Source organism: Drosophila takahashii, chromosome 3R, assembly GCF_030179915.1.
Source record: "Drosophila takahashii strain IR98-3 E-12201 chromosome 3R, DtakHiC1v2, whole genome shotgun sequence".
In the NCBI taxonomy this organism is placed as follows: domain Eukaryota; kingdom Metazoa; phylum Arthropoda; class Insecta; order Diptera; family Drosophilidae; genus Drosophila; species Drosophila takahashii.
Window position 1 is genome coordinate 34874428 of NC_091681.1, and position 15240 is coordinate 34889667.

At 40.2% G+C, this 15240-nt stretch overlaps 3 protein-coding genes across 6 annotated transcripts; 2 read left to right on the forward strand and 1 right to left on the reverse strand.

Moving 5' to 3' along the window:
- The first annotated feature begins 529 nt into the window (after positions 1-529).
- dco (discs overgrown) lies at positions 530-5781 on the forward strand. Of its 4 annotated transcripts, none has more exons than XM_017140991.3 (4): positions 530-665; positions 1260-1349; positions 3145-3218; positions 3932-5781. In XM_017140991.3, exon 4 carries the CDS (start codon positions 4012-4014, stop codon positions 5344-5346), a length of 1335 nt encoding a protein of 444 aa, XP_016996480.1. In that variant the 5' UTR covers positions 530-665; positions 1260-1349; positions 3145-3218; positions 3932-4011; the 3' UTR covers positions 5347-5781. The 4 variants fall into 4 exon arrangements, with proteins under 4 accessions (XP_016996480.1, XP_070073498.1, XP_070073496.1 ...); XM_070217397.1 differs by having other exon boundaries at positions 3936-5781; XM_070217395.1 differs by having other exon boundaries at positions 566-672.
- A 2506-nt stretch (positions 5782-8287) lies between these two features.
- Chchd3 (Coiled-coil-helix-coiled-coil-helix domain containing 3) lies at positions 8288-9840 on the forward strand. The gene is made up of 2 exons (XM_070217398.1): positions 8288-8559; positions 9106-9840. The coding sequence occupies exons 1-2, from the start codon at positions 8433-8435 to the stop codon at positions 9654-9656; spliced, it is 678 nt and encodes a 225-aa protein (XP_070073499.1). The 5' UTR covers positions 8288-8432; the 3' UTR covers positions 9657-9840.
- Alp4 (Alkaline phosphatase 4) lies at positions 9831-13994 on the reverse strand. Its single transcript, XM_017140989.2, has 4 exons — positions 13631-13994; positions 11884-12125; positions 10436-11399; positions 9831-10377 (listed from the first exon to the last, which is right to left on the reverse strand). The coding sequence occupies exons 1-4, from the start codon at positions 13785-13787 to the stop codon at positions 9962-9964; spliced, it is 1779 nt and encodes a 592-aa protein (XP_016996478.2). The 5' UTR covers positions 13788-13994; the 3' UTR covers positions 9831-9961.
- Positions 13995-15240: the final 1246 nt, after the last annotated feature.

Below are 15240 nucleotides of genomic sequence, written 5' to 3' on the forward strand. Positions count from 1 at the left end.
AATATAGTATGTTCCAACTTTATTTTTAAATACTTTTTTTTTAAATAATAGAAAGAATTTGCAATAAGGCTTTTAAGTATTATCAAAATCCGTATTTCCTTAAAATAACTAACAAATTGTAAACCTTTAAAATACATTGATCTTAAGAATTCGGTTTATACGGATTTTTTAGCAAAAATATGAGTTTTTCTAAAAAATAATTTGAAAATACTTGAAAATTTAATAAGGGCATTCCATACTTGGTCAATTTGTTGTTTTTTATCGGAAATGTTTACAAGATAATTACGAATAGGAATTTCAGGCGACTTTAGATTCCACTTTTTACTTACGACCTTTTTAATAAACAAGAATATAAACAATAAAAGTAGTTATTTTATTATTTGTTAATAAATGTATCACATATCTAAAAATAAAAAAGCGGTAACCCTAAAATGTCAGGATCGTGTCTCCGCTAGGTTAGCAAATACACCCTCCTCCCATTTCAGCCACACTAAATAATAATTTTTTGGTATATTTAGAAAGAACAGTGGTATTTTTCTCCGATCCGAGCGGTATAATTCACAGCTGAGGTCTTACTAATATCAAGATGGCGTAAATTTGTCGAAATATGTGTGAAATGAAATAGCCATTGAAATTGAAACGAAAGCGCAGCGTTCATGCAAAACGTAAGTGGTCAGTGTAGATTCGTACCGGAAAAGCCCGAAACACGCAAGCGAGAAAAACGGCGGTGACCACGCGCAGGAAAAGTCGAATTTCCCAGCAGCATTTCAGTGTCTCATTGTGCGAGAGTGTGTGTGTGAGTGCGAGCGCCTCGTCTTTGTGTTGGTGTGAAAATGCTGAAGCAGGAGGGATAGCAACGTGCTCGCGGTAAAAACAGTGCGGGTGCAAGCGAGACAACCAGTGTGTCCATCTATTGCCAGGGCAAACGACTCGCATAAGTTTGGTTTTTTTTAATAAGATTTCAAGTTCCGTTTCGTTTTGTTTGCTTTTTTCTTGACTTAATTTGTATCGAAAACATTACAAGCAAACATAAAAACCTAAAAAATAACAATAAAAAAACGTAAAAATATGCCCACAATGCGTTATTATTAAAAATTATTGCATAAAATGCGCTTGCGTGTGGCCCCAAAAAGTGCGAGTGTGTGTGTGTGTTTGTGTGGCGGTACAAAAACAAAAAGTCTGGGGGCTCTCTAAAACAAAGAAAATGAAAATTATTGTGGCAGAATCAATCCAATTAAAAAATTCGATTTCGATTTCAGTCGAATTAGAAGAAGAAGCAGCCGAGTGGGAGAGAGAGCAGCGAGCAAAGCGGAATAAGAAATAAGGAAAACGGAATAAAATAAGCCAAGGTGAGTGAATTTCAATTTACAAAAAGCTAAATTTCAAAAACGGTTAATTTGTCCCACTGTATGTTTTCCCGTCTCCCTTCCCCACCCGCCTTTATCGGCTGCTCCTTATCAGCCCCGTTATTCGCAGTGCATTTGAAGAGAGTGCCGTTAGTTTTCGGAGGCCATTGACGTTGGAAAATTAATTGCAAACATAGAACTGTCGAGCTTTTCTTTTCTGTTGTTTTTGAGGTTTCCCCGTCGAGTTTTTCTTTTTTACTTGCCTTTTCCTGTTTATTCAAGCTTTTTGATTTTTTTTCTGGCGCCCCCGCTGGAACAACTGTTTTTGTCTCTTCTTTGTTCTCTTCTGCGTTTTTTGCGTTTTCTTATTTTGCGGAAGCTTTTCGGCAGCCGCCAACGCAACGTGCAGCTGTTTTGCAATTGTAATCAATTCGCGATGTGTTTATTTTGATAGAACAACTGGTGAATACCCTGGAATATATTAGGTTCCCAATAGGAAAAGTCGTCAATCAATTACAATACACAATAAAAAAAAAATTATTTCATATCTTTTTAAAATTTTTTATTAATATGCGTTACCATAAATATTTCTCTCTGTGCATAGCATAGGTGGCACCAATAAAAAACGGTACTTTTCGGTTAAATAAATCAAAGTCAAAGCGAAAACAACAACAAAACGCAGGCAAGTTTTTGAGGTTAGAACAGAGGAGCGGGAAGAAAGAGGAAGAGAGAGAGAGAGAGAGCGATCTAAATGCGTGAGCGGTAAAAGAAAGCGCGAAGAAAGATGTAAAGTGGGAAAGGGGGGGAGAGGGGGAGAGGAGAGAGGGCCGCCTAAAACAACAATTAAACTTAATTTTTTGTCATTTTTTGCCCGGCAAGTGAAAACTTTCTGCTTGTTGCTTCTTTTTCTCACTTATCTCTGCTATTTGTTTGTGCTTTTTACCACCGAAAGTGTCATTTAAGTGGCATTTTCACAGTGCTGCGTTTTATTTGACTTTTTCTTTCCCTTTTCACGGCAATTGTTTACTCCACACACACACGTTTCTTTTATCTATTTGTTGTTAATCTTTTCTGATTGCTGATTCACTCTTTCATGTTGTTGGTGTCGTCACGTATGAAAATACACTGAAAACAAAAGAATCTTTAATTTCACCATGCGTTTTCAGAAGAGCGCATTTTCCAAGTTTAAATCATTATAAAATATTGAAGAAAATGATTAAATTAACTAAAAATTATCCTATTTTTTTCATACTAAATTAATAATAATAATAATACACTTTCTCCCTGTGCATTTAAATTATCGTTACTCATCGTTTATTAATTCAGCATCTTTTGTTTTTCCCATTCGTAATCAATAAAAACTCAGCTGAATTCAAAGCCACACACACTCATAAATAAAAATAAACGAGATAAACTTTTATTTTGTGCGAGGTTCGGGTTCTTATCTTTTTTTCCCGCTGCATTTGTTTTTTTGCATTCCCAATTGGTTTTGTATTTGCTTTTGCTTTGTGTTTGTCAACGTAAGCCAAGCTTAGTTCTCTCTCGCTCTCGCTCCCTCTGCCTTTATTCTTAGCTAACGGTTTTCTATTTTCGATATCGATTGTTGCCGTGCGTTGTATTTTTATTTATATTTCTTTATCACTGTAAATTAAATGTGAATTCTTCGGGTTTTTGGTGAAAATAACAACTATTTACCTCCGATCACGTAGGCCATTGCCAAAGAGAGAATAATGTAGAGAGAATTTTAATGAAGTTAATGCTGCTTTTATTTATTTAATGACATTATTTCTCTTTTTAGAAACAAATACGGCCTGAAGCGACTGCCTTGAAAACCAAGAACAAGAAGGAGCTTAGACGAAAGGACAGCGCCAGGTGAGAAAAGTAGAAAAAATTTTAATAAATGAAGCGAAAGTCCGTTATCTTTCAAAATAAAGCTGTCAAAATTACAAAATGCTAGCTTAAAGAATTCAATCCGTCAAAATACATCTGTCAAAATCACAAGGAATAAAACTGTACTAGAAAAAAACGAAATAGTAGAAATAACTTCATTTGCCTACCAACTTTTACTAGAAAATTTTGAAATTTTTAATAAGAATAAGGTTAAAATTCTTCGTGATTACGAAAATAATTATTTGGCATTATTTATTTATTATCGATAGTATCGCTAATTAGATAAAAGCCTTGCTATTATTGTTGCAGTTTACCTTGCCTATAAATATCACACATTGTTGTTGGTAGATGTCAATTGTCGAATTTTAAAAACCAGGTGATTCATATTTACTTGTAAAAACCTATGACACCTGAGCTATTTCTATTCACCCTTATAATTGTGACTAAGGAAACTTATTTTCTGAGAGATTTCTATTAAAATGAAAACATAGTAATATTTGCAATCGTAGCTACTTTTTCAAATCTTATCATCGCACTGACAAAAGTAATTTGTTGACTTCTGTGACGTTAGAAAATCACTGTCTATAATATTAAAATACCGGCTAATCTGATTGTGACTATATTTATTATGAGTACGAAACAAAATAATCCCATAAATATTATAAATGCAATATTAATTCACTCTATATCCGCAGAAAGGCCACGCAGATCCGCGGAGGAAACCCCACATCCACACCATCCACACACAAAAACCCACAGAAACAGACATCCGAAAATGGAGCTGCGCGTGGGCAACAAATACCGCCTGGGCCGCAAGATCGGGTCGGGATCGTTCGGGGACATCTACCTGGGCACCACGATCAACACGGGCGAGGAGGTGGCCATCAAGCTGGAGTGCATCCGCACCAAGCACCCCCAGCTGCACATCGAGTCCAAGTTCTACAAGACGATGCAGGGCGGCATTGGGATACCGCGCATAATCTGGTGCGGCAGCGAGGGCGACTACAATGTGATGGTGATGGAGCTACTTGGGCCCTCACTGGAGGATCTCTTCAACTTTTGCTCGCGCCGCTTCTCGCTGAAGACGGTTTTGCTGCTCGCGGACCAGATGATCTCCCGCATCGACTACATCCACTCGCGGGACTTCATTCATCGCGACATCAAGCCCGACAACTTCCTCATGGGCCTGGGCAAGAAGGGCAACCTGGTGTACATCATTGACTTTGGCCTGGCCAAGAAGTTCCGGGACGCCCGATCGCTGAAGCACATTCCGTATCGGGAAAACAAGAACCTCACGGGCACCGCCCGCTACGCATCCATCAACACACATTTGGGCATTGAGCAGTCGCGTCGCGACGACCTGGAATCCCTCGGCTACGTGCTCATGTACTTCAATCTGGGCGCCCTGCCCTGGCAGGGATTAAAAGCGGCCAACAAGAGGCAGAAGTACGAGCGGATCTCGGAGAAGAAGCTGTCCACCTCGATTGTGGTGCTGTGCAAGGGCTTCCCCAGCGAGTTTGTCAACTATCTGAACTTCTGTCGCCAAATGCACTTCGACCAGCGTCCCGACTACTGCCACCTGCGCAAGCTCTTCCGCAATCTATTCCACCGCCTGGGCTTCACCTATGACTATGTGTTTGACTGGAATCTGCTGAAGTTCGGTGGCCCACGCAATCCCCAGGCCATTCAGCAGGCGCAGGACGGCACGGACGGCCAGGCGGGACACGATGCGGTGGCCGCAGCAGCGGCGGTGGCAGCAGCAGCGGCCGCCTCCTCGCATCAGCAGCAGCACAAGGTAAACGCCGCTCTCGGCGGCGGCGGCGGAGGAGGCGGTGCAGCGCAACAGCAACTCCAGGGCGGCCAAACGCTGGCGATGCTGGGCGGAAATGGAGGAGGCAACGGCAGCCAGCTGATTGGCGGCAACGGACTCAACATGGACGACTCGATGGCGGCCACCAACTCGTCGAGACCGCCCTACGATACGCCCGAGCGTCGTCCCTCGATACGGATGCGCCAGGGAGGCGGCGGAGGAGGAGGCGGCGGCGGCGGAGTGGGCGTGGGCGGCATGCAGGGCGGCGGCGGAGGCGGTGGCGTGGGGAACGCCAAATAATATTTTATCGTTTAGGTTGCGACGCTGGACACGACACAGTAGTAGACAAACAACAAGAACAGCAGCAGCAGAACTCGGCAAGAAACAACTATACATGTAGAATATATTATAGCTATATATGCGGTAAAACATGTTGAATGTATCCAAAAGAGCGGGCAGGTGGATCAGATCCCTGCCAGAAACGGAGGATAATAAGGAGCAGGAGAGAAAGAAGAGAAAAGGATCAGCAGAGCAGAGCAACGCAGCAAAGCAAGGCCTTTCTTTTTTTTTTTGTGTACATTTTCGTTTTGTTTTTTGACATTTTTGGTTTCTGCTCCCAGATGTTAGAACGTTGGGCGCGCCTATTATTAATTAACTAGCCTATGATTAATTTAATTTATACTATTAGAACATAAACGATTGCAACTTGGCTGCAAGAAACTGCAAGAAACCGCGCACTGTTCAATTGATTTGAAATACCCGAAGAGAAGAAGGTTCCAGGGATTTGGGAGGAGAGCCAGGAAACGCAGGCATTTAATTTTGTTTTCGCATTTGCATATTGCTCTCGGCCGGCTCAATTTTTCGTTGTTAATTTGAAATCCCAGTCCCCACATTTGCGAACCGATCATAGAACACACACATAATAACTCGTTTGTAAGTGTAATATTTGTGTAAAAGAAACAAAGGACAACCCGTTCAGCGAGTGTCCCCAACCCTAGAGTATAGGCACTAGCGATAGCGAATCCAATCCATACAACAAGGCATATATGCTATGCTATATAGCAGAAACACCCACATTGTAACCTAAGTTGAAGCCGATTTCGGGGCGCAATTAAACGATGATTATGATATATGTATATCAAGTGCAGTAGAGGGGACGTTCTGTAGCTTTAAGCAACGCTCTGACTTTTAGGAACCCCCCATGTTATATTATGTATCTTACTGTAAACGCCTACGATCCCCGTATATCTGTACTATATATATATATATATATACTTTCGTGGTCTGCACTTTCCGCTGCCTGTGTTCATATATATTTTTCCGATTTTTTTGAAACCAACACTAACTGCTGCGCGCATTTCTCAAGCGGAAATCCCCGGGAAATCGACGAGGATGGTGGGCGGTGGGGCAGCCCCTTTGTTTACGCAACAAAATCATGTAACTAAGATAGAGAGCGTATAAATAGCGTTTAGAATACACAAAACAATTTGCATTAACGTTTCGACTTAAAAAAGAAAGAAAAGAAGAAGTAAAGCCCCATTCAGAGGTAAAAATACATAACGCTAGCTAATAAATTATAGCTATAATATGAAATTTGTTTATAAGTAATACCAAACCGTAAAATAAAACAAAAACACAAAAATCGAAAAAAAAAAAACTTAAATTCTAAATGCGCCAAGAGAAAATGGGTAATATAAATATATATATAAATATACAAAAATATATCTTATGAGAACACGTAAAACATGTAAACCCCACAGTCTAAAAACTAACAAATCAAACAAGCAACAACAAATTGAAAAAAAAAAACACAAAATCGGATCACTGAACGCAGAAGCCACTAAAAACTTAAATAAAAAATGCATTACGTGATATTTCTTACAAATTGTTTTTTATGATTTCTGAACTTTATTTTCCCATCGGTTCTGTAATTTCCTCCTCGATTTTTCTGAAGCGCACGCCTTGCAAATCGACCAACTTTGTAAACACGACCATATAGCTCTCTCAGCCAGAAATTGGGGATCCTCCGTGGATATAGCAGCCCCACGCCTCCTCCCAATATCCAAACCCGAATTAACAACCTAACGAGTGTACATATACGAAATATCCAAGACCCTAAAATAAAGAAAACATTAAAATATATGTGTGATTTTCCTCCTAGCATACAAGAGTAATAAACCTAAACCATTAGCATTTTATTGATAGAAACGAAGAAATCGAAAAGCCCGAATAACTGATTCATAACTAGAAATGGAGAACTAAAGATCTTGTGTGAAAAGTCCATTCAGCATAAGCGAAAAAATAGAGAAACTAACAAATTGAAGAAAAACATAGTAATTTCGAAAGTTTTGTATAATTAACTGTATATGTATATTGAGAATAGAATTTTGAACTAAATAACTAATTAAACTTCGAATCGTGTTCGAGCGCAGAATATCGATTATATCATGGGCGAGATATGAAAGAAAAACATTAAAAAAAATAAAAACCACCAACAGTGATATGGAATACAAAATAACCACGAAAGAAATCGAAACGGTTCATGAAACATTTAAAAAGAAGTACGTTAGATCGGAATTCGAGTTCGACGGATGTATCGGTGCACGCCACATTTATGTAATTAGCAAGTATTTCGAATTAAACCGAACATGAAATATGTATGTGTGAACAGAATAAAAGCAGCCACTAAATAAGCCACACCACTCACAATAACAATTACGAAAGAGGCATTAAAAAGCTTAAACAATAATAACACAACTCACTGGAACTGGTTTTTGTGTCGGTAACTAGCTGTGGGGTGGAAGTATAACTAGGATTATTCTGGATCCTTGAGGTTGAATTTGAAAAACTTTCAAAAAATCAGAGAGATTAATACTTTGGGGAGCTAATTTCAATAAAATTGGGCTAAATAAGCAATTAAAACGATTTATTGAATAACAAATATTATTTTACGTTTTGAAATAATTTATTTATATTTAAAATTGGACTCCAAAATTTCTAGTAATAATTATAATCACATTTTTAGATATAATAGATTTTGCTTACCAATTTTTTTTGTTAAAAGATTTTTATAATATTTTTGAAAGGATGTCAAGGAGTTTGTCCCATTTACTAAATCAACCTGACAGCCCTGTTGCAAAACTCTGGTCACTTTACCAATCAGCTGACTTATTGGTTGTTTTAGGGATTTTCGTGCTTTCGCTTTACGGTCATACTGAGCACATCTTATTTTGTTGGCCCCGTAGTTTTTCACCGAAAAGGTTAATAAAATCTTCGATATAAACAAAACAGAGTGTGGATTCAGCCCCTGTAGACCTGAAACCTATTAACCATGTATATATTTTGCAGGTTTTGCGCCAGGATCAAGAGCAGGAGGAACTTGAAAGATGGGAGCCCGACAGTCTCAATCCCGCGAACCCCGATCCGTTTCGATGGAAAACCCAACTCCTGCCGGCGTTATTGATATATCCGACGATGTGGTCAAGCGACTGAAGGCGGGGATCTCGCAGCAGGGTAAATAATTAACAAGTATTATGGAATACCAGCCGGAAATATGCGATTCGCTCTGCCCGGTGTTATGCAACAATTGTCAAAACGGGCGATTGTTTATGCCAAATACAGGGGAACTTCACTAAGTAGATTGGTAGCAAGATCATTAATCTCTCACTTTTGAAGAATAGGGATCCTATATCTTTTGGTCACTTAAAATTTCAGTTCAAAAGAGTCTATAAGGAAGTTCTTTCGTTCCTGTTTAGTAACTGAACTTTTCCAACTCACCTATACTAAATTTAAATTTAACCAGACAGATAAATCAATATTCTAAATAATGAATTCCTAATGATCTAATCTAGTTTACAAAATAGCTTCTAAATCATACTCAAAATACAAACTTGTAATACCCATAATCTTTTCTTCTTGGATTATTTGTATTCCTGAAAACCAAAATGAATTAAAAACTAAGATCTTAAAAAATTCCAGAACATTATAATTCGCTTTAAATAACTTTGATAATATTTCTACTATCACCTACCATTATTGATTTATTCCCAACCATTTCAGCTCGTGAGCACGCCGCCGCTGCAGAAGATTCGAAGCCAGCGGGGCCCAAGGCAACACCAAAGGCAGCTGCCAAGCCGGCCACATCCTCGCCAGCTGCTGCTGCCGCTCCCAAAGTGTCCTCCTATCCCGCAGCGGTGCCCATTTACGTGCAGGGCGGTGGACACACCATCAGTGCGGCCGATGTGCAGCGCCAGATGAACCAGGAGCTGGTCAAGAACGACGAGCTGTGGAAGGAGCGCATGGCGAAGCTGGAGGAGAACCTCAAGAAGACCAACACCATCCTGGAGAAGGAGTACGCCAATGCGGTGGACAATGTGCACAAGCGATTCGTGAGCACCGCGTCGTCGCACAAAGTGCCTCCCTGCCAGGATCTCAAGTCCCAGCTGCTCGCCTGCTACCGTTCGCATCCCGGCGAGACGCTGAAGTGCATGGAGGAGGTTGCCCAGTTCCGGCAGTGCATCGATCTGCATCGCGTCAAGAAACTGGACGCAGAGCCAGAGGCTCCCAAGGCGGCCAGCAGCAAGGCAACCGTTCCTGCCAAGGCGGCCTAGAGATTCTTGTCCTGATTTGTTGACGATAGCCTTTTCTTTGAGGCCCCCTATGGGCTTTGTATAAACGATGGAGCGAACGAAAGTGTCATTGCGATAGTAAACTAATTTAAATGAATCAAAAAACAAGTTTTACTGGCCGGGAGTTTCGCTGATTAAAGAATAAAACGACTTGCATACTTTTTAAGTGTATCTATTTGGTAAAGATCAACAATCACTCCTTTCTCTCGCCTCCTCTCATTCAACTCAACAATTCGTAAGATTATAATCATTAATTACATATACACACATAATCGAAACAACATTAATTACAGCATGTGACCGCGTAGAAAAGCCGCTGCGCCAGTGGCCAAAATGGCAATCAAAGAGGCACTTAAAACAGTGGCACTACTTTTGCCCTGGTTGGTGGGTTTCTGCGTCGCCTCCTTCTGATCCTCGCAGGAATCATCGAAATCCTTGGCGGGACCCAAACAGCCCGCATAACTCATCACATAGGCCAGATAGTTCTGCTCGAAGACGCCGCGAATTAAACTGGAACCGGGTCCATAGGCGAAAACGGCCACATCCTCGCCGCCGTGCGTTTCGTCCTTCCTGGGAACTGTGGCCAAGTGGCGGTAGGTGGGAGCCGCCCGCTCCTCCTCGGTGAATTGCTTCAGGGGCATCCACATATTGGAACTGTTTTGCGGTCTTGAGTCGTTGGCCAAGTGATCCCAATAGCCGGGTCCTACAAAAATTAGTTTTTAATATTTAAAATACCTTTAAAGTTGTGTATTATATTTTACCATTGGCATACGAGATGGTCTCATAGACCATGGGATCGTTTTTCTCGTGCGAGTTGGCTGCTCCCAGGATGTCGGCTCCTCGGAGGGCATAGCCATTGAAAGTGACCGCATGCGAGTGATCTGCCGTCACCAGGATCAGAGTCTCCTCGGGATCGGTGTTATTCACGGCTGCTTGGATGGCCAAATCGAATTCGTAGAGTTCGTGGAGCGCCGCACGGGCGTAGTTCATGTGGTGACCCTGATCGATGCGGCCTCCCTCGACGAGGAGAACGTAACCATTGGACTCATCGCCCCTCTCCAGGATTCCCAGCGCTGTCTCGGTCATTTCCTGCAGCGAAGGCTCTCCCTCTTCCCTGGCCACCGAGTAAGTGATGTGATTGTTCCGGAACAGACCCATCAAGTGATCCACTTTCTCAACATCTACTTTCAGGAGATCCCTGCGGTTGTGAACCAAAGCCGCGGGCACTGAATCGTTGGCATGATGAGCTAGCCACTCGGCAGGAAGGTTCCTATTATCAGCTCGACTGCAAATGGTTTCGGTGGGTCCTTCGAAGTTCGTACTCCTCACCTCCGAGGCATTCAGGATGCCCATGGGAGACATTCCGCCGCCGAGGATGACATTAAAGCGATTTCCCGGCGCATTTTCCACCAACTGACGAGCAATGTCCACATGAATGCCCACAGATTCGGCGGGAACCTCCGTATCGCACTCCCAATCGCGGTCGTAGATGTGGGCGTAGGTGGCAGCGGGCGTGGCATGAGTGATTCTGGTGGTGGTGACAATTCCAGTGCGCTTGCCCGCCTTTTGTGCCCATTCCATGACGCTTTGCACCCTGCCCTGCTGGCCGTTCTTCTTCGAGCGCGTAGCATCCATTCCAATTGCTCCGTAATGGGTCTTCGAACCCGAAAAGATCGCCGTGGCCGTGCCCGCCGAATCCGGAACCTGTTTGTCCACATTGTAGGTCTGTAAAACAGTAGAAATTTAAATTTAAATTATTAATATTAAATATTAAAATCATTACTGAAAATTCCAAGTTTATATTAAATCTGCTAAAGAATTCGCGTTCTCACTTTATTTATGAATTAAGCTGTGGCTTTATATAATTAAACCTATCAAAAATGTCAGTGTATTAAATATTAGTTCCTCGTGTTCTAAAGAATTCGTAGTCTCATTTAGTTGAATGCTTAATTTTTTTAAAGAACGTGTTTTAGTAAAGTTTACATTTAAATTATTGATATTAAGTTTATATTAGTTCTGCTAAAGAATTCGCGTTCTCAGTTTATTTATGATTTAAGCTATGACCTTTTATAATAAAACCTTTGAAAAATGTCAGTAAGGTAAATATTTGTTCCTCTAGTTCTGAAGAATTCGCGGTTGCATTCTTTGAACGTTTTCTTTTCTTCTTTTTTAGTACTGTAAATGTATTTTATATATTTAATTAATTTACCTTTGCCATTCCAGTGTTTGGGAAGTCGTCGAAAACCAGAGTTTCCTCCTCGCTGTGGCCGTGCTTCAGATACTGGCCCTTGTAGATGCGACCAGCGCTTATTGTGGAGATTCCCATACCATCCCCAATGAAGATGATGATATTCCGCGCTTTCTTCTGGTAGGAATCCTCCTTCACCCTTTGCGCCTGCTTAATGGTCTTCTCTAGCTGCCGCAGACCCACTTTGTGCCAGAATTCCGCATCTGAAATCGGATCGGGAAAAATGAAAACTAATTAAAACTAAATCGGATTGGAAATCGTGAGGTAAGTCAACTGCCATGTCACGTATTAATTGCCCATCTCCAGTGAGATCCAGTAAGCACTTGAACATGTTTTGGTTCTAGTTTTTAAGTACATGACTAGTTACGCTGATTTATTTTCTTACTAACGTCGCAAAAAAATACCTAGCTTTTCCACATTTCAGTGGCAAGTGGATCCCCCTCGAACGAAAAACGAATTTTCTTGATTTATGCACTTCACTTTTAAATATATAATTTTTGCATTGTTTAATGTAAACCAGAATTTCTGTCTTGACTTTAATACTCAGCTGATTTATACGTACTTATCTTAATTTTTGTTTGCTTTAGTTAATGTATACACTTGAATTATAATTTCTAGGGTTGTATTTATACACCTAATCTCCATTTTATTAGCTAATCTTAATTTATACAATACGGTCATTTAATTGTTTTAGTAGTGGCAATAATAGTTTTCCCTAGATTTACGATCATTAAATACGGTATTTAATTTAATAATAAAGTTTTTATGGAGATCTTTAGGGATTACTTTTATAATGTTAGCACTCTGATCTGATTAAATTTATAAATTAAGCATTTAGTGTGAAAAAAATATGATCCTATATATATATTTCAGTTATATCAGCTCATCTTCTCCTTATAAATTCATAATTTATATTAAATCGAAAGTCAAAATCACATTTAAATTTTAATAAGGTTTTATGGGGAATACAAATATTATAACATTTGCATTTCCTTTACGCGATTTGGAACGTGCATTCACTGATTTACTTGCGGTGATGATTATCATTTCGCGATATGTAATTAATATTCAGTCGAGGTAGCTTAAGTATGGGGCACCTATTCCACCCACTGCCGCCCACCACCCACCGCCCAGCGACCTCGACACTGAGACAGGTTACAGTTAAGCTTCATTTGTTGACTGCTAATTTCGGCTTGTCAATGAAATTAAAAGTTATGATAAATCAGTATTTTTTCGGGTGATTTTTTTGAGGGATTAAATATGCCTTTTTCAACTCTAATTATTAAATTCAATCATAGTTAAATTAAACAATTAGTGTACTTTTTTGTACCTTTTAATTTGTTCCCCAGCAGTTTTTTCTCTGTCACTAATTCGAGCAGTTACATTTAAGTGTATATTTCGTAATAGGGCTCCATTTGTGATGCTTTTTTGTTCCACTAGGTTATACAGTTGATTTTTTCACTGAGTTGCAATGACCTCTCTCAATTTTAAAAGTAAATGTAAGTGACTTGCTAAGTGCCCAAGATTTTGCAACCTTGATAAAGCAGTGTACCCAAGTTTAAGTTCTCGTTGCATAATTGACTTGGACAACCATTCCAAGTTCAAGTAATTTAAACATTTTCACGTTCTAAACGTAATACTTTAGTTTGGTTTTAGCACGTTTGGCCAGGAAATTTCCGTTACATACAAGTTGTAATTATGGTCTTACCTTCGGGTTCCTTGGGTTTTTCCACATCAAACTGAGGTCCTATATCTCCGCCAGCGCTCAGAGTTCGAATCAATGGAGGCGGTTGGGTTGTGACTGCTGCCCAACTAAAGGCCATCAGGCCACCGCAAAGAAATCCAAATAAAACCAGGGAATGCATTTCTCTAAAGACGCACTAAACGCGGACAATTGAGGGCGACTATTTTCGGTACGGTGGCGATTTCTATTCAAATGATGATTTATTTATCACAGCTCAGCTTGAGGCGCAGATTCTTTCAGCAGGCCATCGAGATTGATTAGAAAATGCGCGGAACGATTCGTCGTCTCGAAATTCTGTACCGAGTGGATCTCAATTAGCGACTAACACCGAAGTCGAAGCGCCGTTATATATATGGCCTGCCCAACTAACTATCCATCCAGCCGATCGGCCAGACCCGAAGTCCCAGCACTCACACATGCGCTATAAAAAGTATGATCGTTTCGGCGGTTCGGGGATTCTACCCAGTACTTGTGGATTATATCCAGCGCATTTAACATATTTTTTTGCACTCGCATGGGTGTTTTAGACACGTATTGCAGCTTCAGTAATTTTAATTACATGTTTTAGTATTAAAACACAATTGGGCTTATATTTATAATTTTAAACTTTATTTATTTAACTGTTCTAAATATTATGCTACATATTTTTGAATTTTTTTTAGTACTTGTTCTTTAAATTTAAATTATAAAATGAAATATTAAATTATTTTTATTGGTTTTATAATTACAATTTTAATTATTTCATTTGAACTAGGAGTTAAGTTGAAGATTTTATTTTTAAATGTTTAATATAATCCATGTTCACAATGTATTTATAAATATTTAAAGATCTTTCTAAAGCAATTAAGTGCAACTACAGGATATCTCATAGTCGAACAATCCAAACCGAATCCATTAAGTTAGCCGCTTGCAATAGCAAAACGTTTGTCTCAATTAAAATTACGGCTCTGCCGAGATAAATCCATAAAAACGTGCAAAGCGCTCACGAACTAAGGGCCCCCGTAAACCATAAACACATTTTAAACGATCACTTGTTTGCCCGGGAATCTTGCCCGGAATTCTCCGCCGGTTCCCGTGTCGATGGGCTGATTTACGGCGGAGCTTGCACGTGAAGCGGCTGCTGGTCGGCATTATCTGGATCTTTATCTTTATCTCGACCGATGTCTGCAGACGGAATTGCTCTGCCGTTGTTTGTCTTCCCCGGAATTGATAAAGGAAGTCATCAAGGGGTACCCTCGACGGCACACATAGCGTATGCGTGTTATTTGTTATTTGGACGAGCTTGACTTTTGGGCTGCCAGTCGGCAAACATTGAAAAGAGTTTATCATCTGAGTTCCGAGGGACGCTGTTCGCGGCGACCCCTCAATGCCACTTATTCGGATCTTTTTATAGATCATACTAGATCTCGGGAATACAATGGAAACGCGGTCTATTGTTATGAGTTTATGTTCTAGTTATATCAGATTTCACGTTTAAGTCTAGTGACCGATTGGCACTTAAAAAAGTTCCTGTTAAATAATCCAGGCGAAAAATATAGAAAATATAAAAAGGATGGTGATGATACATAGTGTGT